This window comes from Bos taurus, chromosome 6, assembly GCF_002263795.3.
Source record: "Bos taurus isolate L1 Dominette 01449 registration number 42190680 breed Hereford chromosome 6, ARS-UCD2.0, whole genome shotgun sequence".
Classification (NCBI taxonomy): domain Eukaryota; kingdom Metazoa; phylum Chordata; class Mammalia; order Artiodactyla; family Bovidae; genus Bos; species Bos taurus.
Window position 1 is genome coordinate 21,692,052 of NC_037333.1, and position 25,342 is coordinate 21,717,393.

At 35.2% G+C, this 25,342-nt stretch overlaps 1 protein-coding gene across 7 annotated transcripts in view; it reads left to right on the plus strand.

The window, feature by feature from the left end:
• The window catches only part of CENPE (centromere protein E), an 83,721-nt gene that overhangs the window by 17,639 nt on the left and 40,740 nt on the right, over positions 1-25,342 (plus strand). For 5 of the 7 annotated variants that reach the window (XM_059887720.1, XM_059887718.1, XM_024993520.2 and 2 more), the window contains exons 10-24: positions 300-387; positions 952-1,081; positions 2,031-2,150; positions 3,046-3,204; positions 6,591-6,735; positions 8,609-8,697; positions 10,204-10,371; positions 14,394-14,468; positions 14,688-14,807; positions 17,225-17,347; positions 17,437-17,602; positions 17,997-18,151; positions 18,643-18,960; positions 19,070-19,342; positions 19,494-19,652. In XM_059887720.1, coding sequence (XP_059743703.1) covers positions 300-387; positions 952-1,081; positions 2,031-2,150; positions 3,046-3,204; positions 6,591-6,735; positions 8,609-8,697; positions 10,204-10,371; positions 14,394-14,468; positions 14,688-14,807; positions 17,225-17,347; positions 17,437-17,602; positions 17,997-18,151; positions 18,643-18,960; positions 19,070-19,342; positions 19,494-19,652 — 2,288 coding nt within the window. The remainder of the gene's footprint in view (positions 1-299; positions 388-951; positions 1,082-2,030; positions 2,151-3,045; positions 3,205-6,590; positions 6,736-8,608; positions 8,698-10,203; positions 10,372-14,393; positions 14,469-14,687; positions 14,808-17,224; positions 17,348-17,436; positions 17,603-17,996; positions 18,152-18,642; positions 18,961-19,069; positions 19,343-19,493; positions 19,653-25,342) is intronic. The other 2 variants (XM_059887722.1, XM_059887719.1) reach the window with 2 other exon arrangements.

The following is a 25,342-nucleotide window of genomic DNA, read 5'->3' on the forward strand; positions in this document are numbered from 1 at the left end:
AATTAGAGGGGATCTTTTAGGAAACGGACTTTTCCTCCCTCTTGTTCTTTTTTTTTTTCATCTTTTTTGTTGTGCTGTTTCTCTCAGATGATAGCCTTTCTGATTCATCTAATAGGTGGGAGGGTAGGGAGAGAGCACCTCCATTGGTGATATTAAAGGTAGACTCAGATTTAGTCCAAAATAGAGACTTCAACATCTGTCCCTTTAATTTCTACTTTCTCTCATAATTTGCTGATAAATAAGTTCATCATCCAATACAAAGCTCAATATTAGTATTTATATTTGTGTAATAAATACAGGTTTGCGACTCAAGGAAGGCTGTAATATAAATCGAAGTTTATTTATTTTGGGACAAGTGATCAAGAAACTTAGCGATGGACAAGTTGGGTAAGTGTACCCCACTGTACATTTGTCTGTTAATACTTATGTTTAAATTAGGTTGAAAATTTTAATAGTTTTGTGTGTGGTTGCTCAGTCATGTCCTACTCTTTGCAACCCCATATCCTGTAACCCAACAGGCTCCCCTGTCCATGGCATTTTTCAGGCAAGAACACGAGTGGTTTGCCATTTCCTACTCCAAGGAATCTTCCTGACCCAGGGATTGACCCACGTCTCTTGAGTCTTCTGCACTGGAAAAGGCAGATTCTTTACCACTGTGCCATGTGGGAATCCCTTAGTGACACTCAAAATATATGTACCTATTTCTTTCATATATTCAAAAGCTCTCATGACTGTGAGCATTTGTGGCTTCTTATACATATGATTGTGTTCTATTAAATTTACTTTCTGTATTTTAAATATTTTTTTAGTTAACAGTTTCAATCTACCCCATATAACCTGTAAAGAACTAATTTTATAACTATAGCTATTTTAAGGTTCTCCATTAAAAACCAACCAATTTTGTTATATAAAAGCTTTCTCTTTTTCTTCCCAAATTCATTTCTCTTTAAGTGGTTTCATAAATTATCGAGATAGCAAATTAACACGAATTCTCCAGAATTCCTTGGGAGGAAATGCAAAAACACGTATCATCTGCACAATTACTCCAGTGTCTTTTGATGAAACACTTAGTACTCTCCAGGTGAGTTTGATTTTTATCTCAAATTAATATGAGGGGATATCATCTTTAAGAAGGAAAAATTACCTACTAAAAATAGGTATAGGTCTTTTAATTGACATAACATACCTGATAAAATAAGATTGATATGTTTTTCCAAAATCACAAAATCCAAAATCCATTATCCCACCTCCACAATTTCTGCCACATTCAACACTATTTTACTGAAATTGACTTGATTTTTTATTTTTACAAACTCACTTATGAAAGGAAACTTTATATCAGTTCCATAAATGAAGAACTAATAGCACTTAGAACAAATAGAAGGTGACTCAAAAAACATTTATATGTGTTTATAACAACAACAAAAAAACTTCCAAAACTCCTGCTAGCCAATTGTTGCCTGTCTTTGCACTGAGCCTAGGTCCTGCATTTTATGTTTAAAGAAAAAAAGGAGGAGGGTTAGGGTGGGAGAACTGAATTGTCAGTAGAATAGCTGTCTCAATGAAGGATTCAGTGTCATATATAATGGACAACTTCATGTACCCACTTAAAGTTACTTCTGATACACTCTAAGAAACATTGGTTTAAATAGCTACTGAGTTCTAGATCTAGGTACTGTCAGAGGAAAAAGATAGAAAATAGAGTCATGGGCTTCACAGAATTGATAGTCTTATAGGGAAGACAAGACCTTTCTTCCAACGTGATTGCCTTGGATTAATGCTTAAGTGGCTAGTTAAGTAGGATAGAGTTCAAAGGAAGGAGAAGGGCTTTTGATGGGAGCACTACTGGCCTTGTTATGGAGACATAGAATGCTCTCTGTATCAGAAGTATTAAACTACCTGGGAAGGGAAGAGTACTGATTTTTTTTCTTTTCTTTTTTTTTTTTTTTAACAAATCTTAATTACAAGAAAACCAAGTATTATTAATTTGTGTGTATGTTGAGTGCATAACACTTCTGCATTTTTCCCAGTTTGCCAGCACTGCCAAATATATGAAGAATACACCTTATGTTAACGAGGTATCAAGTGATGAAGCTCTCCTGAAAAGATATAGGAAAGAAATAATGGATCTTAAAAAGCAGTTAGAGGAGGTATGTATGAACCATGTATTTCAGTAAAGAGAAGAGACAGATTTAGAATTGAGATCTGCCTAAATGCCCAGAGATTCTGAAGCCATCAATAACTGAGCTTGTAAACTGAAAGTTTAAAACAATTTTCAACTAAGAAGAAATCAACTCATACAAAATTTAGTTTAATATACTATAAACTAAAAGACTTGGTTTCCTGAAATTATTTTAGGTTTTGTTTTTCATTTTCAAAGGGCAAAATTTGATGTTTTCAAATGGGCCAAGTTGACAGAGTTTTTGTAAAAAATTATCACAAATACATAGGAAACTAGGTTAAAAAAGAGAGAGGCCATGTATAGTTACCTAAAACTACTTTCCAGAGTTTCACATTATCTTGAACTTTTCTTTCCAAACCCAGTATAGGAATTCAATAAAATAGGATAATCACTTATAATTGTAATTTGTTTGTTTTGACTATTATGGCCCTCGATTTTGTGTAAATCTTGCATTCTGGTGATATTTTTAGGAGTGATCTAAAATAATAAATGGTAATCTTATGAAAACATCTCTTCTTTGCTGTAGGTATTCAAGTCTCTGCTTTTATGATCTCTCTGCCTTCTATTTATATATTTTAAGCAGTTAATAGAATTGCCTTAGCTGCATTGTAATAATTTTACACACAGCATTTAGAATAATGACATGAGAAGAAATGGTTATTTTACTTTATTTTTAGTTTGAGAAATTACTGATTATGGTAACTGTGTATTAGAGTTCTGCACATAGAGTATGTTTTATTTCAATATAGTTAAAATTCTCTTAGTTCACATACAAATTTCTATTCTGTTCTTTTAAGCTACTTTCAAGGTTTTAAAATATAGCTATATTTATTATTAACATAATCCATTATTACATTCTATAGGTTTCTTTAGAGACTCGAGCCCAGGCAATGGAAAAAGACCAACTGGCCCAGCTCTTGGAAGAAAAAGATCTACTTCAAAAAGTCCAGATTGAGAAAATCCAAAACCTAACACGGATGCTAGTGACATCTTCTTCCCTCTCATCGCAGCAAGAATTAAAGGTAAAATTTAAAAGATGACAGCTTAAACTTGGTATACAGAGAATAGAACTGGATATTCCTATATATTTATTACATAATTATTCGTTTATCATCTTTCACTACATTATATTCAAGAAACCAAGAACCTGTTGTATATTTGAAGTTCGTTAAAATTACCGATCCCCTGATGTAGAAGTACTAATTCAAGGATTCAAGCTTACTACTTAAGTTTTCTTCTAGGAGTTTTATGGTTTCAGGAGTTAACATTCAAGTCTTTAATCAGTTTCAATTGATTTTTATATATGAGAAAATCATATATTATATACATGTAAGTATAGCGGTCCAATGTAAATGTTTCTCACTTACGTGTAAGTAAGATAGTGGTCCAGTTTCATTCTTTTACATATGGCTGTCCAGTTTTCCCAGCATCACTTACTGAGCAGACTGTCCTTTCCCTATTTTATCTTCCTGGTTCCTTTGTTGTAAATTAATTGATCATACATGTGAAGGTTTATTTCTGGGCTTCTAGTCCATTGATTTTATGCGTCTGTTTTTGTGGCACTATCATACATATTGTTTTGATTGCTATAGCACTGTAGTTTGAAATCAGGAAGCATGATGCCTCCAGCTTTGCCCTTCTTTCTCAAGACTGTTTTGGCTATTTGAAGTCTTTTGTGGTTTTCAGTCTACAGTATAGCAAAGGAATCTGTTTGCAATAGGTTTCTTAAGAAATTCTTATATAATTCATTAGCTGATTGGAAACCATGGGTGTCTGAAGTATATTGGAATATTTTCTGTTTAAAGAAACAAGAATGTTAATATCAAGAAATTGATCTAGACTATAGATCAGCATAGTAATCAAAATTCTAACTTCCGATTTGTATGTTTTTTGTTTTTAATAGGGTTTTATTTATCTGACAGATTTTTTTTATTTAAGAAGATAGCCTTTGGATTTCAACTCCCTGGGTATGAATCCCAGTTCTGTCAATTCCTAACACCTCACCTTAGACAATTTCTCAAATATACTTTGCCACAGTTTCCTTATCTGTGATATAATAGGTTGATCCCTACTTCATAGGATTGTTGTGAGAATTAAGTGAAGTAACATACAGTATGTGCATAACACTATACTTTACACTCAGAAATCCTCATTAAATGTATACTGCTAAGATTATTACTGGGCTTTCCTGGTGGCTCCAGTAGTAAAGAATCCACCTGCCAACATAGGAGACAGTTTTGATCCCTATTCTGGGAAGACCCCAAATGCGGAGCAACAAAGCCTGTGCTCCACAGCTGTTGCGCTTGTGCTCTAGAGCCCAGGAGCTACAACTCCTGAAGCCCACTTCGAGCCCATGCTCCACAACAACAGAAGTCACTGCAATGAGAGGCCCACTCACTGCAATTAAAGGAAAGCTTGCGCACCAACAAAGACCCTACCTAACCAGAAATAAATATGTTTTTAAAATATATGTATTATTAATAGGTATCATGTACAGATCACCACACTAAGTATAGAGACACTCAAGATCTGTTTCTTGACTGGGTGATGAGTAGAAAATAGCCCAGTGGAAGGTATAGGGAATAGTATTTCAGAAAAACACATATGCAAAAGCTTTAAGTTGTGGGACAACAATATATTAGACTTTCTGGTGGCATGGGCATTGTAAACCACATTAAGGGATTTGAACTTTGCATTTGCTAAAGACAAGGAAAAGCCTTGTATAGAACGTAATCGCAATTGCATTTTGGAAAGGTGTGATTGCTATGTGCATCAGATTGATTTGGCCTCTACAAGGATTGTGGTTCTGAAGATGGAAGAAATTGGATAAACTGGAGAGCCATTTGGGAGGCAGACTCAACTGGACTTTGTGGTTGTTGGAATGCAGGGGCAAGGAAAGAGAGAAGGAGGCATCCTGAATGACTTGCAAGCATTAGTAGGCTTTCTGGGCAGTTGGTAGTGTGTGTATTCACTGAATGAAGAGTAGTGGAGCTACTCAATGTTTGATTCAGGACATCTCCATTTTAAGAGATCAGGCAGTTGGAAATGTGAAAGGTCTGAGATGGAGATGTTAGTTTGGGTATTAACTACAGCTGATCCAATTTAAAGTCCTGGGAATGGATGAGCTTGCCCTTGGAGCATGTTGAGAATGGAGAGAACAGAGGGTCAAACACAGAACCCCAAGAAACAACAATTTTTAGTCAAAAGCAGAATAAAAGAATCCCTAAAGGAGCCCATGTTGAGCTCTAGAATTGAAAGGAAATCAGGTGAATGTGGTAAGCAGTGTCATGTTCTGCTTACATCTGCTTACAGATGCTGAAGACAAAGATGCTTCAGATTTAGAAATGAAAAGCTTATTTGCAAAAGCAGTTTGAGTTATGCATTGGTAATAAAAGCCACCTTCCTGTGGGTAGAGATACCCAAAGGGATGGGATCTTGAATATAGTTGAAGAGTCTGGCCTTAGAAGGAGAAACATCTGTTCATTTCAACAAGGACAGAAGAAGGAATGCTTTTGTAAGTTTAGGCTTATATTGTCTTTGTGAAATAGGTTTAACTTTTCTGCTGAGATATCAGAAGATGGTTGGAGACACACGTTTATAGTGCTCAGAGTTTGAAATAGTATAGCGCATGGTGTTGAGCTGAAGGTCATTGGAGTAAAATATTTATGTACAGCTGGGTTTTGCAGAGCAGGCTGTGGAAAGGGCTGGCTGTCTCAAACCTAAAGGTAGTGTGTGTAGAGGCATGAAAGCGAGCAGTGTATTCTGGGAACAGCAGTTAATCTTGAGATGCAGTGCAATAGACAGAAATGATCCTGAAGAGACAAAGAAGAAGTAGATAAATGATGAGGAAGAAGATAGTGTATAAACTAAAAGAAAATGGTAGCTAGAGAGAAGTGAGGAGGCAAGTGTGTTTCTTTAAAAAATCAAAAGCAAATAAATAGGCTTGAGCATTTGTAAAGCCAAGAGGAAGGCGCTAGGGAAGGTGACAGATGACCAGATAACTGAGGGAACGGAACTGGGTTAACTACAGCAACTATCAAAGTGCTGTTGATAGCCATGGGGTAGCAGCAGCAGCTGTCCCTTCCTTGTAACACCAGAGTACTTGAAGAGTTGTATGTCAACCAATTCCTTTCAGTTATGTTCCAGAAAAGCTTATAAGTAAACCTTCAAATAAAACATATAGTGTAAATGATGGTTTCATCAAAGTTTTCAGGGGTTAAACACTGATCTGAAAAGCTTGAGTATATTTTCTTATCTCAGGATATCCTTAAACTATTAAGATACTAAACTCAACTTAGTAAAAATTCCACCAAGGCAATGGTTTTTTAAAATGGAAACTAGTTCCTTTGTTTTACAGTATATGATAGCCCCAATCTATGTGAGGTAATTTTGATTTCTTTCTTTTTAGGCTAAAAAAAAACGAAGAGTCACTTGGTGCGCGGGGAAAATTAACAAAATGAAGGACTCAAACTACGTAAATGAATTTAATATGGCAGTAAATGTAACAACAAGAACACATAAGGCTACTGTAAGTTTAGGAGAAATTGATGAATGTGAGTACTTTTCCAATTTCTTTCATTTATAAAAGCATCCCTATAAAGAGGGACTTTTTTTTAACTTTATTTTTTAATTGAAGGATAATTGTTTTACAGAATTTTGTTGTTTTCTGTTAAACCTCAACATAATCAGCCATCAGTGTACATATGTGCCCTCCCTAAAGCAGGACTTTATTTATAACTCAGTAATGTGATAAACACATTTAAATAAAATGTATGTATTAATATTTTAAGTGTAATTACAATGGAGATAATGAGAAAGTTAAGTGATTTTTAAAAAGTGAACGTTCATGAAGTTTTCTATTATTTCCACATCTCTTAAGAATGATGATGCATTGTAGTTGAAGCACACATTTTTGTTATAATAATTATCCAGTTAAATTAGTATCCACATAACGTCAGCCTTAAACTACTCATCTTGAAAGAATTCCTGTGTTTACAACAGAAATCTGTTTCAGAATTGTCCCCAACTTAGTTATAAGTATTTTTTAGGGGCATTTTATTTATTTATTTTTTGCTGTGCTGACTTTATTTTTTTTTAATTAATTTATTTGAATTGGAGACTAATTACTTTACAATATTGTAGTGGTTTTTGCCGTACATTCACATGAATCAGCCATGGGTGTAAATGTGTTCCCCATCCTGAACCCCCTCCCACCTCCCTCCCCATCCCATCCCTCAGGGTCATCCCAGTGCACCAGCCCTGAGCACCCTGTCTCATTCATCGAACCTGGACTATCGATCTATTTCATATATGATAATATACTTGTTTCAATGCTGTTCTCTCAAATCATTCCACCCTCGCCATCTCCCACAGAGTCCAAAAGTCTGTTCTTTACATCTGTGTCTCTTGCTGTCTCACATATAGGGTCATCGTTACCATCTTTCTAAATTCCATATATATGCGTTAGTATACTATATTGGTGTTTTTCTTTCTGACTTACTTCACTCTGTATAATAGGCTCTAGTTTCATCCACCTCATTCTTTTTAATGGCTGTGTAATATTCCATTGTGTGTATATACCACAGCTTTCTTATCCATTCGTCTACTGATGGACGTCTAGGTTGCTTCCATGTCCTGGCTATTGTAAACGGTGCTGCGATGAACACTAGGGTACACATGTCTCTTTCAACTCTGGTTTCCTCGGTGTGTATGCCCAGCAGTGGGATTGCTGGGTCGTATGGCAGTTCTATTTCCAGTTGTTAAGGAATCTCCACACGGTTCTCCATAGTGGCTGTACTAGTTTGCATTCCCACCAACGTGTAAGAGGGTTCCCTTTTCTCCACATCCTCTCCAGCATTTATTGTTTGTAGACTTTTTGATAGCAGTCATTCTGACTGGCGTGAAATGATACCTCATTGTGGCTTTGATTTGCGTTTCTCTGATAATGAGTGATGTTGAGCATCTTCTCATGTGTTTGTTAGCTATCTGTATGTCTTCTTTGGAGAAATGTCTGTTTAGGTCTTTGGCCTATTTTTTTATTGGGTCGTTTATTTTTCTGGAATTGAGGTGCAGGAGCTGCTTGTATATTTTTGAGATTAATTCTTTGTCAGTTGCTTCATATGCTATTATTTCTCTTAGGGGCATTTTTAAATCCACTTAAAATAATCAAATCTCAAATTTAGAATTTGTCCTTTTTACCTATACTGTACTAAGGATCCGTGTATTTTATCACTTATTCTAACCAGTGATCTTAATTCACACAATAATACAAATGTTCACATCTGTTTTTAATGTATTCTTCTCATTCATATAGTAAGTACATATTAGTTTGAGTTTATTACCTCTAATGAGAATTTTTTTAATCTTTGAGTTTTAAGAAGCTTAATAACATATTTATGGATAAATTTCTTTTCTCTATAATTATAGCTCTCTGTTCAGAGTCTGATATTTTCAGTAACACTCTTGATACATTGACTGAGATAGAATGGAATCCAGCAACAAAGCTACTAAGTCAGGTAATTTAAGTGTATTTTACAGAGCATTATGCTTTTACTCTTTTTAAAACTCATTTGTTATTGGTGTTTATTGTTGTTGTAACACATTTCTAGCTTTCAATTAATTTCAGTAACAGTTTTAGTTTCGTTTAGGGCTTCCTGGGTGGTGCTAATGGTAAGGTGAAAGTTAAAGTTGCTCAGTCCTATCCCAATTCTTTGCAACCCCATAAACTATACAGCCCATGGAATTCTCCAGGTCAGAATACTGGAATGGATAGTCTTTCCCTTCTCCAGGGAATCTTCCCAACCCAGGGATCGAACCCAGGTCTCCCACATTGCAGGCGGATTCTTTACCAGCTGAGCCACAAGGGAAGCCCAGTGGTAAAGAACTCACCTACCAATGCAGAATACTTAAGAGATGCAGGTTCAATTCCCTGGGTTGGGAAGATCCCCTGGCAACCCACTCCAGTATTCTTGCCTGGAGAATCCCAGGGACAGAGGACTCTGGTGGGCTATGGTCCATAGCGTCGCAAAGAGTCAGATGCAAGTGACTTAGTGACAATCCCCTAGGGATAAAAAGGGTTGACTTTTAGTGTCAAAATTCTCAGCTGTATATTAGAAGAATGATACATGTTAGGGAATGGTAAGATTGCCAGATAATACTGAAAATTAAAAGTAAGTGTCTATTGTCTTATCAAGAGTTTAAGAAATAAATAGTATAAACAATACTATAGTAAGTTAAATTATATATTTACTTTATAGGCTCTTAATGTTCAAAGAAGTATAGTTTTACAAATGTATTTATTAAAGAAAATTTTATTTTCACTTTGGAGGAAAATTGCAGTAATTCTTGGGAATTATTATGACCATTAGCTGATCATTGCAACTAGTTTTAATTAGTTAAGTATTTAGACAAAGTGTTTGTATGTCCCTAAAACATACCCTAGAAGTTCAGTGTTTTTTGAAAATCCTTGATGTTAGTTTTGTTTTTAACTCATGGTTTGACTCTCAAACAGTGTAGAAAGCAGAAACAGACCCCTTTTGAATATAGGAAAACCTAGCAGCCACTAGAGTTTTAAAGATCAATAATCTGTTTCACTTCTTAAATTCAGAGATACCTGAGAAATAAAATAGTAGTCAGACAAATGGACAGTTAAATTATCAGCTTTATAACTAACGAGTTTAAAGACCTGTATTCCATTTTATGAGCCCTACCTCCTACTTTTGACTCGACTTTTCCAGTCAGGAACAGGAAGAGCATTGGTTTATATGATCCTTTTTTTTTTTTCATCCTAACCTTTTCAAAATAGTCTTCTTCTATTCTGAGTTAGTTTACCAAAATTGCAGACCCTTTATCTTACTCTGTATCAAGCTGGACTGTTAAAAAGATATTGAAGAAGAAAATGGCCTGAACCACCAAATGATTCAAAGTTAAATTAATTATTTGATTAATCTAAATTTTAGTTAAGAAAACAAAGAATATATGATTAGACTTCTAACTTGAAATTTTGGTTTTGTTTACAATAGGAAAACTTAGAAAGTGAATTGAATTCACTTCGTGCTAACTATGATAACCTCGTACTAGACTATGAACATTTAAGAAGAGAAAATGAAGAAATGGAATTGAAATTAAAAGAAAAGAATGATTTGGATGAATTTGAAGCTCTAGAAAGAAAAGCAGAGAAAGATCAAGAGGTAAAGAGTGTGGAAATGTGAAACTAAACTAAAAACACAAGTTTAAAGGAAGTGTTCTCTTAAAAATATTTATTTCTAAACTTGAGATATTGAAAATGTACCTGTTTTCCACATATATACACAATTTAGGGAATTTAAGAAATAATTTATTTATATTATTTTAAAAATAGTTAAATCATATTTGTTTCTCTTGTGCTTATGCACAAGAAGAAATTAAGAACATCTTCAGGAAGGTTTGGTGAATCTGCCTATTGATGGATTTGTCTTGAAGAAATTATTTCCTTATAATTTGTATATTAAAGTATTTAATTTGTTGAGCATATGAGAAGTGCTGCCTAGACTATAGCCATTTCCTTCTGAGACCAACATGAATTTTAATATCCAGATGAATGTTTTATATGTAGATACTTTCTATTAATGAATTTTGTTTTTTTAGAAAGTATATACCTAAATAACTGTGTGTAGTATTAGGCTACATGTTAAGCTAATGCAGAAGCCATCAGACTTTGGGATTTGGAAACTGTCCAAAAGATTCAAGAGATTTCTTAGTGTAGAGTCCTTAACCTAGAGTTCATAAACATTTTGAAATTATTTTATGGAATTTTGAAGTCCATATTCAGTTTTCTAGAGTAAGAATCCACAGCTACTATCAGACCTGGGACATGATCCTTTAGTGAAGTGCAAGTCTCTCAGTCGTGTCCGCCTCTTTGCAACCCCATGGACTGTATAGTCCATGCAGTTCTCCAGGCCAGAATACTGGAGTGGGTAACCTTTCCCTTCTCCAGCAGATCTTCCTAACCCTGGGATCGAACTCAGGTCTCCCGCATTGCAGGTGGGTTCTTTACCAGCTGAGCCACAAGAGAAGCCTAACATGATCCATGAATCCCCTTAAAAATGAGTCAGTGTTTTGGTGTAGGTAAAATATATGAGTTAGTTTGTAGCTGCTTCTCAGATTTCTGTGTGGAGAGCCCAGAGGGACACAGTTCTTTTTTCTCAGTTTCATAGTTTCTTACCTGTTTTTCTTTCTTAAGGAAAAAAGAATTCTGTGCCACAAGTTCTACCTACAAACTGTAGTATATTTACTTCTATATTTCATAGGTATAGTGTGAGAGGCAAAAATCTGTAAGTTCTCCACAGAGTTCCATTGAACTTGTTTTAAAATTTGTGAATTCACAAAATGTAAAACATCACGAAAAGAAGAGTGGAGTTCAATGTGTAATCTGAGCTTTATTGAGAGGGAAGTTCTGGTATCGTGTTTAAGAACATGGTCTCTGGAGCAGACTGGCTGGAATGAAGCTCTGGTTTTGCTATTTATTAGCTCACCACCAATTTGAGCCTGGCATGAATTGTGGGCACGGCTTTGAGGAAGTCATCAAATCTCTCAGGGCTTACTTTTCTGTGTATCTTCCTTCTTGCAGTTAAATTGGGAGCTTTTCAAGTCCCCTTCTAATGCCAAAATCTTACCTAATTTTTTATATGTATCTTATAAATAAAATGGTATAAAATTAACTTTGGGCAATTTTATACCCAAAGTATAGCAATAATGTCTCTAATTTTTCTTACATTAAATAAATATATTCCATTAATCACTAAAAGTGAACAAATTCACCGAATTGAATCACATACAGAAAGATTACAAAAATAACACAGTCTCACATCTTGATTTTTTTTTCCTTTTTACTATGAAAGGGGTAAATAATCCTATTCTCTTCATTTTCACTTGGAGATACTTTGAAATTCTAGGTTCTGTGAAGTAACCTAAAAGTTTAAGTAATACAAACTTAATCTGTTCAAAGACAGTTTTACAATATCCATTCCATATTAAACTAAAAATGAAAGTCTGTTCATTGTAAGCAATGAAATATTTTCTAAAACCTACATTTTGGGGGAAAGTTTAGCCAAAAATGAGTAAAAGTCAAATTACAGCCTTAGGACACGTGACCATTGTCCGGGCTTCTAAGGGTTTTGTCAAAAATCACTAAAGCTGTGGGTAATTTTCAAGTAAAGATACAGTAGTAAAGATATTTAAATAGTAATTTTAGAGAAAGGAATAAACAAGGTCAAGTATTACCATGATCAGGGAACAAGAGAAATTTCATTTCTCTACCAATTTTAGCTTGATTTAATTTTATAATTTTCACAACTTAGAGATATTTATGTTAATTAAATGTTTCATTTCACCTGCTAAAAATTACAGCTGAAATATGCAACATTTTTTATGTAGCAGTGGATTAACTTTGACCATATCATATGCATTCTCTACTCTCTGCATTTTAAACAATACATCATTGGAAGAATACACTAATCTCTTTACAAAAGTTACTTAATCTTTTTCTGTTTATCTGAACCAGTACTTAAAATGAAGAGCAATTTCAAATGAGAAGTAAAGGAATTTTTCCTCCTAAATATTTTCAAAACTTAAAGTTAATTATTTAGTTCTTCATTTCTGTCAAATGTGGTTTCCTTGCTCAAAAGTTAGAGAAGAAAAGGTAAAAGAGCCAGCCAATTTAAATTGTAACAATACAGATTAAAACTTTGCTGAACAATGGGCTTGCCACTAAATCACATGTGCCAGCTGAGCACTCGAAATGGGGCCAGTCTCTACTGACCTAAGTATGAAAAAAAGATGAAAGGTTACATGAATTTAATACTGATTACATGAAGTAAAATAGTTATATTTATTAGATTAAATTATATTAAGGGGCTTCCCTGATGGCTTGGTGGATAAAGCATCTGCCTGCAGTGCAGGAGACACAGAAGACCTGGGTCCAATCCTTGTGTTGGGAAGATCCCCTGGAGGAGGAAATGGCAACCCACTCCAATATCCTTGCCTAGAAAATCCCATGGACAGAGGAGCCTCGCAGGCCACAGTCCAAAGGGTCGCAAAGAGTCAGACACGACTGAGCATGAGCACGGCATGGCTAATTATATTAAAATTAATTCTACCTATTTCTTTTTACTTTTAATAGTGGCTACTAGAAAATTTTTAATTATAAATTTGGCTCATATTATATTTCTACTGAATAATGCTGACCTAAAATAGAAAAATGTCAAACTAGCAGTAGTCTGAAATCTAAAACTAGATAGGACTGAGTTATTCATCCAGAAAATTTTATTTAAATGAGATGGTATTTTTGTAAGCCCCTTATATTTGACTAGAAGTTGCTTTTACTCACTAATGACTCATCTGATTATGAAGATTAAGGAACTCTAAGAGGTAATACACTTATCTTTGTTATAGTTTACTTGTTTTGAACACTAAAGTTTCTGGTACTTAAATATTTAATGCTGCAGATATTTCAATAAAAAAGAAACTTCAAAAGAAATTCTCATATCTTTAAGTAATCTTTATACTTTTAGACAGTTGAACAATATAAAGCAGTAACACCGTCTTTCCAGTATTTCCAGTAGAATAAACCAACAAGGTAATATTTCATAATCCCATACATACCTCTGTAGCTTTGGTGAACAGTAAAATATTATAAGGGTACCACTTAAAACTGTCGTAATCCAAAACTAAATTTCAAGTCACAACTCATTAAAAGTATGCCAGTATAAAGCTAGGTGGATAATTTATCAAAAGAGAGAAAAACCTTATAAAATAAATACGTTTCTGACCTAACCCAAAACAAAAATCTATTAAAAAGTATGTTTTTTTTAAGAGTTTGATTACCACTATGTCTTCTACAAATGGTGAATGCTAATTTGCTTTTGACGTTATTATAGCTTTATTAACAAATGACGTAGCTATTTTGGGGTCATGCTTAGGCTTTTTTTCTTTTTTCTTATTTGTTTGTTTTGTAGGGTTTGGGGATTTTTTGTTTGGCTGGAGATTTTGGGGTTTTATTTGTTTCTTTTTAAATAACGAGGTGCTTTGTTGCAGTAGCTTAAACAGTTGCTTTCCCAGTCCTTCTTGCTGTGTTGGGTGATTCTAGAGCGGTGAATGAATGCTATCTTTTTTTTTTTTTTTTTGCTTTATTAACTGTTGGTTTGCTCTGTTGCCTGTTCACATGCTCTTACAGATGCAACTAATTCATGAAATTTCCAACTTAAAGAATTTAGTTAAGCATGCAGAAGTATATAATCAAGATCTTGAGGTGAGCATTTATGTTGATATTTCTGTTGATAAGGAGCCCAAACTGTAAAACATCTATGTAATTAAATATGACTTCAGAAAATAGAGGGAATTATATTTTTAAAATCTCAACTCTTTGAATTTTGCTATCTACTGATTTAAACTATTAAATGTAAGTTCTTTTTAATTCCTTAAAATTGAAACCCATTTAAATTGTTTCATTCTCCTTTAAATGTTTTAGAATGAACTAAGTTCAAAAGTAGAGCTGCTTAGAGAAAAGGAAGACCAGATTAAGAAGCTACAGGAATACATAGAATCTCAGAAGTCAGAAAGTAGGAAAATGGACTCGTCATACTCATCGGTAAAAGTCAGATTTATTTTATTGTATCATCATTTTGACATTTGACATTAGTATTTGTAGTTATACTATCATCATCATTGCAAATATGTATACTACTATGTGCTGGGCATTGTTCTAGTTGTTTTAAGTACAGTATTTTATTTAATCCTGTGAGAGAGGCACAATTAATATCATTTCCATTTTACGGATAAAAATTAGAGTTAACAATACTATCCTTCAATCGAACGTAAATAAGTTAGTGATGAACTTCCATTCAGTTCAGTACAGTCGCTCAGTCGTGTCGGACTCTTTGCGACCCCATGAATCGCAGCACGCCAGGCTTCCCTGTCCATCACCAACTCCCGGAGTTCACTCAGACTCACGTCCATCGAGTCACTGATGCCATCCAGCCATCTCATCCTCTGTTGTCCCCTTCTCCTCCTGCCCCCAATCCCTCCCAGCATCAGAGACTTTTCCAATGAGTCAGCTCTTTGCATGCGGTGGCCAAAGTACTGGAGTTTCAGCTTTAGCATCATTCCTTCCAAAGAACACCCAGGGCTGATCTCCTTTAGAATGGACTGGTTGGATCTCCTTGCAGTCCAAGGGACTCTCAAGAGTCTTCTCCAACACCACAGTTCAAAAGCATCAATTCTTCGGCACTCAGCTTACTTCATAGTCCAACTCTCACATCCATACATGACCACTGGAAAAACCATAGCCTTGAATAGACGGACCTTTGTTGGCAAAGTAATGTCTCTGACTTCCATTAAAAATCAGTAATTAAAAATTTTTTTAATTTTTTTCAATGGCTTTATACAAATACATAGAGAAATATATAATCAGTATCTTCAGGTAAGCACTTGACATTGGTTAGTAATTAGAACTATAAAACATGTAACTGGGCATGATTTCATAAATTACATTAATTTTATTTCACTAGTATATATATTAGTGCATTCTCATTATAATGAAGTAACTGTTTTAACAGTTTGATATTTTTCAGAAACTGTAGCTGTAGGTTATTTTGGTCAGTATAAGATCGTGCCATTAAACAGTACTGAATCTTATGGTGGAATTACCTTTTTTTTTCTATTTTCTTTCAATTCACTTGATTACTTCAAGAAAGTATCAGTTGAACTCTAGTTTTTAACTCTCTTTTTAAAAGGCAGCAATTTCTAGCCAAAAATCTTAGATTATTAGCTGCTATTGTTCTTCTTTTGTTTGCATTTGAGTTTTTCAGAGTACTTTTTGTTATCTTCTGTTGGTACTCTTTTATTACCTTTTGTTAATGGCAAATGATCTTTTTGAAAGTGTTCTTATTGTTATAAGGCCTTGGAGAGAAAGACACTTTCATATAATCCTGGTGTGTCTATTGATAGAATGACAATTCCGCCCCCCACCACCTTTTTTTTCTTAATTTTTTTGGCTGTGCTACATGGCATGTGGGATCTCAGTTCCCCAACCAAGGATCAGATCCAGGCACCCTGCATTGGAAGCTTGGAGTCCCAACCACTGGACTGCCAGGGATGACTCTACCCATTTTTTTAATTGTTGTTTATTTCTTTCTCTTTATTCATCCAGTTCATTGATTCATGCATGCACCCATTAATATTTTGCCAAGGACATATGGTTGAATTCATGTATGGTTAAAGTCATGTTAAACTGCCACTTCTTTCTAAAAATGAGCTAAATTTTTTTTTCATATTTATCAGTCATTTCCTTGTTCATATCCTTTCTCTCTTTTTCTACTGAATTATTTATCTTTTTTTAATTTGTGATTAAACATCCTTAATTTTAATTATTAACTACTCACCTGTCATGTTTTGCAGAGAGTAACTTAAAAACAAAACAAAACAAAACAAAGACTTCCCTAGCATTCCAGTGGTTAAGACTCCATACTTATGCTTCAGGGGGCACAGGTTCAATCCCTGGTAGGGGGACTAAGATCCCATTTGACCTGCAGCAAGACCAAAACAAAACATAAAAAACGAGTAAAGCAAAAAATAAAAATACATAGAAAACTTTAACAGGCTAGGTGAGAAACAATTATGTTATCCTTTTTAAACTATAGCAGAATTACTATAGTACTTCTACATGATGCATGTATAATTTGAAACATTATAGCTAGAATTTTTTTTTTAATTTTTCTCTTTTGGCTGTATTACATGGTTTGTAGGATCTTAATTCCCTGACCAGGGGTCAAACCCAGGCCCTGGCAGTGAAAGCATTGAATCCTAACCACTGAACCCCTTAAAATTCCCTAAAATATTTTTATTATGAAAAATGTTATTCATTTTTATCTTAATTCTAAAAACACATTTGGTAATTTGCATATTGTAATCATTTTTCATTTCTTAGGAATAACATACATGTATATATTGGCTTTTCCAAATCTAACAAAATTAGATTTCACTAAATCCTTTTTGTCATGTGTAAAGGAAAACACTGAAGACCTAAAACAAATGAAACAGACTCTGCTTGATGTCGAAACCGTAGCTCTTGATGCTAAGAGAGAATCAGCCTTTCTTAGAAGTGAAAATCTAAAGCTGAAAGAGAAAATGGTGAGTGATTTTTATAATAATATTTACAATAACAGTTGAAATTCATTTCACAGTACATTTCTGTGAATTTACAGTGTTTCTTTCAATAGAAAGAACTTGCAAGTACGTGCAAGCAGATGGAAAATGATACTCAGTTATATCAAAGTCAGTTGGAGGCGAAAAAGAAAATGCAAGTTGATCTGGAGAAAGAATTACAATCTTCTTTTAATGAAATAACAAAACTCACCTCCCTTATAGATGGCAAAGTTCCAAAAGGTATTTTATCATTTCAGACTTACCTCTTTGCAAATCTGTCTTTATATAGAACAATACCTAAAAGATTTTGCAGCTGTATTCCAGTGATTAAAAATCCATTATTCTCTGGTGTTTTTAATTGCTTAATGTTAAATGTTACTGTCATTTGGTATCAGAATTTATAAACGTTAAATCATTTCTATCAGACATTAAATCAGAAGAGTTTAAAAATTATTTCTCAAATAAATTGAACCCAATCTTGGACAAGGTGATTAACTATTGGATTAACTATTTACCAATACTGACTCTTTCTTTAATAAATTTTATACAATCTGATTAAATAATCTAACTACATGCATAATTTAGATTGACCCAATAATTGCAAGCTGTTTTAAACTTACTAAAAATTTTCTAGATTTTCTGTCTAATATGGAATTGGAAAGAAAAATAACCCATCTGCAGAAAGAATTGAATAAAGCAGTCGAAGAAAATGAAACTTTGCGTAATGAAGTTAATTTGCTGTCAGAGTTGAAATCTTTACCTTCAGAAGTAGAAATTCTAAGGAAAGAGGTAAACATATTTTTAAGAAAACAACTCATGAAGTAAAAACCTTTGCGAAGTACCTTAAATATTTTGCCATAATTTATTATAAAGTGCCAGGCAAGAGACTATGAATGTTTGATTCAGTTTGTTAGCAATAGAAATACAAGTAAAATTCTAGGAAAAATCATGCAATGCCTGCCTCATCAGAAAGATAGAAAACATTTTAAAATGATAGGTAAGGATTTAAAGACACATCCTGATTGTGTTTCTACTGAGTGTCCTTCTGTGTGCAATTCTTATTAGAACCAGAGATTAGAAAGCAAAGCTTTGAAAGTAAACAGGATAGTATGTGTTAAAGAGATATGACAAGAAAAATATTGCCATTTCTCAATCAAACCTTTGTTTAATTTCAGTGTCTTTAGTGGGGAGGGAGTAAGGCAAAGAAAGCTTTTTTCCTCAAAACTGGTCAACTATATCATATCTTGCTTTCATAGTTAAGTTTTCTTTCTTTTCCATAGATACGTGATAAATCTGAAGAGCTCTATATAGTAACATCAGAAAAAGACAAATTGTCTTCTGAAGTAGTTGATAAGGAAAGTAGAATTCAAGGTTTACTTGAAGAAATTGGGAGCACTAAAAATGATCTACCAACTCCTCCCCAGTTGAGTTGTGAAAGCACTGATCAAGAATTCCAAGATGTTAAAAATCACCGTATTGAATTTGAGCAAAAGTATAAAATGGTCCTTGAAGAAAATGCCAAATTGAATCAAGAAATAGGAAATCTCTCTAAAGAAGCTGAAGAACTTGGGTTAAATTTGGAGGCTTTGAAGGCAGAGGTTAGTGCAGGACATCCTCTAGGGAAATGATCTTTGTTCTGGGGTTTTGCTTCCGTATATATATCACAGAATGATCTGCTTTTCACATTTATTTTTTCTTATCTTACAGCTCTCTCACAAAACCCAAGAACTTCAACAAAAAACAACTGAGAATCAAGAAAGATCAAAGGAAGTGGAAGAGCTGAAGAAACAATTAGAAAGTAGGGATTCTAGGCTGCAAATGGTAGAAAAGGAAAAAACACTGATTACTGAGAAATTTCAACAAACATTAGTAGAAGTAAAAACCTTAACCCAAGAAAAAGATGATCAAAAACAACTCCAAGAGAGCCTACAAACTGAGAGGGACCAACTCAAAAGTGACATTCAGGATACTATAAATATGGTAAGGTTTTGACTGAACTTTTGAAATCTTAGAGCTTCTTTAAAAACCTCTCAGAAGCCATCATTTATTATTTACGATCAAGCAGTAACTGTAAAATTATTTTCATTGTTTCATATTCTAATGAAAATTATTTTCTATTTCTCTGACAAAGAATATAGACACCCAGGAACAGCTACGAAATGCGCTTGAGTCTTTGAAACAACACCAAGAAACAATTAACATGCTAAAAATGAAAATTTCTGAGGAAACTTCCAAGAATTTGCATATAGAAGAAAACTTAGAAGAAACTAGGGATGAATTTCAGGAAAAGGTAAGGAGTGTTTCTGGTCAAAGATATCATAAAACCTTGACCTCAAACACTAAAGTACATAATGGTAATCTCAATCGTTATTATTCACAGTAGTAATAACTCAGAATAATTTACATGCTTAAGCCTAATGTCTTTGAAATAACTTCAAATATAACTGCTTACCATCAGTTTGAAAAGGAAAAGACAAAAAATACTAATTCAGATTTTGAGCTGACCTTTTTTCTGAGACCTGATATGATTTGCACATCTTCAAAACTCACTGAACTCTAAGAGTGTGAGAAAGATTCTGTGTTTATTATGGCTAAAATATTTGTTTTATGTTGGATTTTGTATACTTTATGTTTGTTTTGAGTTTGCTATAGAATCAACCTGTATATCATGTTTGTGTCTATTTCTAGGGTTTGGGCCTTAATTTTACTCTTAGGTGCTTAAATCTTACCTTAATTCATTCTGGATAGTAAGATTCATTTTGCCCTGAGACTTTAGAAGAAAAACCACTTAAAAAAAAATAATACCTAACTGATTATTCAATCAGTTACAAATTTAATTATATGCATTGGGATGCTAATGGTGATTTTTTTAAAGGGAGGCATATTAGTCTGCTAGGGCTGCCATAACAAAATATCACAGACTGTTTGTAAACTATGTGTTTATCTTTGCAGAAATGTCTGTTCAAGTTTTTGCCCATTTTTAAGTTGGTTTTTGTTGTTGTAAGAATTCTATTTTTTGGATATTAACCCTTTATCAGTTTTATGATTTGAAAGTATTTTCTCCCATTTCATAGGTTGTCTTTTCACTCTATTGATTGTGTCCTCTGATGCACAGAAGTTTTAAATTTTTATACAGTTTAAGTTAGCTTCTTTTTTCCCCTTCTGCCCTGACACACAATATTCCGGTGTTGGAAAAGGAGCTTTCTCTTCTCTCTCCTATGCTTAAGGCCTTTCACTTCTTCTATTATCTCATGTTCTCAGTTTGTCTATAATTTGGATCAACCGTGGGCCAAAGGTTCTTGACCTTAATTTGAAGTTTATAACTTCTGCTTTCGTAAGGGGAAGGTTTTTTGAATAGTTTATTTAGAATAAGATATAACAATGTATATCTGCTTTAAAACTAATGCAATCATAGTGCCCCATGAGAAGGAGGCCTGGAGAAGGAAATGGCAACCCACTCCAATATTCTTGCCTGGAGAATTCCACAGACAGAGGAGTCCATGGCGTCACAAAGAGTTAGACACGACAGAATGACTAACATACACACACATGAGGAGACAATAAATGAGAAGTGAGGAAAGTTATACTCATTGGGACCACCTGGCTTCTGTAGTATTATGTTCATGCTAGAAGCTTCCATGGTGACAAAGGGTCTGATGGAATTTTCGGCACCATTCTGTTTATTAGAGGTCTTGAAGTCTGGGCGGGAAGGCTGAGATCACCTTGGTCCAGTGATAACCATATTCATGCTGGAATCACCCATGTAGATAAAAGAGAGGGTCCAGGAATCTCCTGGGACCCCTCTGTTCTGGGCACCACAGAGGACTATTAGTAGGTCTGTCAGAAATCCTCTTGGAGTGCCCATTTTCAACCTACTTGATGTCTCTCTCTTTGGAAATGCAGTTTCTCTAGTGTGTCTCTACAGAAATTAAATTTTACTCATAACCACAGTAGCTGAAATATTTCCTAGTCTGAGTTCAGTTTTGAAATGTACCTTGGTTATCAGAATACTTTGTCTCTATCTTCTTTGTCTTTGTAGATATTTCTTTGTTTAGGAGTAAAGATTCAGATGGAGAAGGCAATGGCAGCCCACTCCAGTACTCTTGCCTCCAGTACGGAGGAGCCTGGTGGGCTGCAGTCCATGGGGTCGCTAAGAGTCGGACACGACTGAGCGATTTCACTCTCACTTTTCACTTTCCTGCACTGGAGAAGGAAATGGCAACCCACTCCAGTGTTCTTGCCTGGAGAATCCCAGGGACGGGGGAGCCTGGTGGGCTGACGTCCGTGGGGTCACACAGAGTCGGACACGACTGAAGTGACTTAGCAGTAGCAGCAAAAATTCAGGAGTGTGAATTATAGTATCTGACAAACTGCTCCCAAAGGCTATATGTTCCCCAGCTTAAGTTCTCATACAGTTAGCTTCATGGTGTGCAACATTGTCAGAAGCTCATGAGTATTGCCAGCACTTAAGAGGGTAACTATACAAAGGATGGTTTGTCCTTATCCACTCTAGAGAACAAAGAAACTACTAAAAATACTAATTTGAAGTTTACATAATAGTATGGGAAAATGCATATGATCTACATGAAAAAGAAAAGCTACAATGAATCCTATATATGTAAATTAATTATGATTGCTATGTTTTTAAAAAGTTAACGGAAAACACTGGGATGAAATATTCCAGAATTCTAATAGTGGTTGTGTTGGTGATATTGATGATATTTTTTCTCTTTATTTTTCAGATTTCTTTCTAACATTAATTATAGATCTTTATAAAAACCTTTTAAGACATATGTGACCAGTATGGAGTTGAATATTTATTAGACTAGTATAAAGGTATATCAGATCAAATCAGTCGCTCAGTTGTGTCCGACTCTTTGCGACCCCGTGAATAACAGCACGCCAGGCCTCCCTATCCATCACCAACTCCTGGAGTTCACTCAGACTCACGTCCATCGAGTCAGTGATGCCATCCAGCCATCTCATCCTCTGTCATCCCCTTCTCCTCCTGCCCCCAATCCCTCCCAGCATCAGAGTCTTTTCCAATGAGTCAACTCCAATTTCATGCCAACAATTGTGATGTTAGTCTTAGTCTTCTTTTACCAGGGACTTCACATTTTAAGTTACATTTGGTTAAGACTTATTATGGATAAATGAATTTATATAACGTGCTTTTCTTAAGCAGTAATTGAAAATTATATATTGAGAAAAGATGAATTATACTGTTATAATGTGAGATATATTTCTACCAAAATTACTTTTCCCTCTACATGTATACTTACAATGGTGCACTACTTCTGAAAAGTATGCACTACTTCTGAAAATGAAAGGTGGGAATATTCTTATTGGGAATAGGGAATGATTTGCAGCTTTTAAGGAAAGAAATAAAATGATAGAGCCCAAAGTAGCTTACTTTTTCAGAAAATCTGGTTAACCCATCATACATAAAGATAATTGTTATATCTATAGCTGTTGCAGTTCAGTTCAGTTGCTCAGACATGTCCGACTCTTTGCGACCCCATGATGCATAATGCCAGGCCTCCCTGTCCATCACCAACCCCGGAGTTTACTCACTCATGTCTGTCAAGTTGGTGATGCCATCCAGCCATCTCATCCCCTGTCATCCCCTTCTCCTCCTGCCCCCAATCCCTCCCAGCATCAGAGTCATTACCAGTGAGTCAGCTCTTCGCATGAGGTGGCCAAAGTACTGGAGTTTCAGCTTTAGCATCAGTCCTTCCAATGAACACCCAGGACTGTTCTCCTTAGAATGGACCGGTTGGATATCCTTGCAGTCCAAGGGACTCTCAAGAGTCTTCTCCAACACCATAGTTCAAAAGCATCAATTCTTCAGCGCTCAGCTTTCTTCACAGTCCAACTCTCACATCCATTCATGACTACTGGAAAAACCATAGCCTTGACTAGATGGACCTTTGTTGGCAAAGTTATGTCTCTGCTTTTGAATATGCTATCTAGGTTGGTCATAACTTTCCTTCCAAGGCGCAAGCGTCTTTTAATTTCATGGCTGCAATCACCATCTGCAATGATTTTGGAGCCCAAAAAATAAAGTCTGACACTGTTTCCACTGTTGCCCCATCTATTTCCCATGAAGTGATGGGACCAGAAGCCATGATCTTCATTTTCTGAATGTTGAGCTTTAAGCCAACTTTTTCACTCTCCTCTTTCACTTTCATCAAGAGGCTTTTTAGTTCCTCTTCAGTTTCTGCCATAAGGGTGGTGTCATCTGCATATCTGAGATTACTGATATTTCTCCCTGCAATCTTGATTCCAGATTGTGCTTCTTCCAGCCCAGCGTTTCTCATGATGTACTCTGCATAGAAGTTAAATAAGCAGGGTGACAATATACAGCCTTGACGTACTCCTTTTCCTATTTGGAACCAGTCTGTTGTTCCATGTCCAGTTCGAACTGTTGCTTCCTGACCTGCATATAGGTTTCTCAAGAGGCAGGTCAGGTGGTCTGGTATTCCCATCTCTTTCAGAATTTTCCACAGTTTATTGTGATCCACACAGTCAAAGGCTTTGGCATAGTCAATAAAGCAGAAATAGATGTTTTTCTGGAACTCTCTTGCTTTTTCCATGATCCAGTGGATGTTGGCAATTTGATCTCTGGTTTCTCTGCCTTTTCTAAAACCAGCTTGAACATCTGGAAGTTCACGGTTCACGTATTGCTGAAGCCTGGCTTGGAGAATTTTGAGCATTACTTTACTAGTGTGTGAGATGAGTGCAATTGTGCGGTAGTTTGAGCATTCTTTGGCATTGCCTTTCTTTGGGATTGGAATGAAAACTGACCTTTTCCAGTCCTGTGGCCACTGCTGAGTTTTCCAAATTTGCTGGCATATTGACTGCAGCACTTTCACAGCATCATCTTTCAGGATTTAAAATAGCTCAACTGGAATTCCATCACCTCTACTAGCTTTGTTTGTAGTGATGCTTTCTAAGGCCCACTTGACTTCACATTCCAGGATGTCTGGCTCTAGGTCAGTGATCACACCATCATGATTATCTGGATCGTGAAGATCTTTTTTGTACAGGTCTCCTGTGTATTCTTGCCACCTCTTCCTAATATCTTCTGCTTCTGTTAGGTCCATACCATTTCTGTCCTTTATTGAGCCCATCTTTGCATGAAATAGCCCCTTGGTATCTCTAATTTTCTTGAAGAGATCTCTAGTCTTTCCCATTCTGTTGTTTTCCTCTATTTCTTTGCATTGATTGCTGACGAAGGCTTTCTGATCTCTCTTTGCTGTTCTTTGGAATTCTGCATTCAGATGCTTATATCTTTCCTTACCTCCTTAGCTTTTCGCTTCTCTTCTTTTCACAGCTATTTGTAAGGCCTCCCTAGACAGCCATTTTGCTTTTTTGCATTCCTTTTCCATGGGGATGGTCTTGATCCCTGTCTCCTGTACAGTGTCACAAACCTCCATCCATAGTTCATCAGGCACTCTATCTATCAGATCTAGTCCCTTAAATCTATTTCTCACTTCCACTGTATAATCATAAGGGATTTGATTTAGATCATACCTGAATGGTCTAGTGGTTTTCCCTAATTTCTTCAATTTAAGTCTGAATTTGGCAATAAGGAGTTCATGGTCTGAGCCACAGTCAGCTCCTGGTCTTGTTTTTACTGACTGTATAGAGCTTCTCCATCTTTGGCTGCAAAGAATATAATCAATCTGATTTCTGTGTTGACCATCTGGTGATGTCCATGTATAGAGTCTTCTCTTGTGTTGTTGGAAGAGGGTGTTCGTTATGACCAGTGCATTTTCTTGGCAAAACTCTATTAGCCTTTGCCCTGCTTCATTCCGTATTCCAAGGCCAAATTTGCCTGTTACTCCAGTTGTTTCTTGACTTCCTACTTTTGCATTCCAGTCCCCTATAATGAAAAGGACATCTTTTTTGGGTATTATTTCTAAAAGGTCTTATAGGTCTTCATAGAACCGTTCATCTTCAGCTTCTTCAGTATTA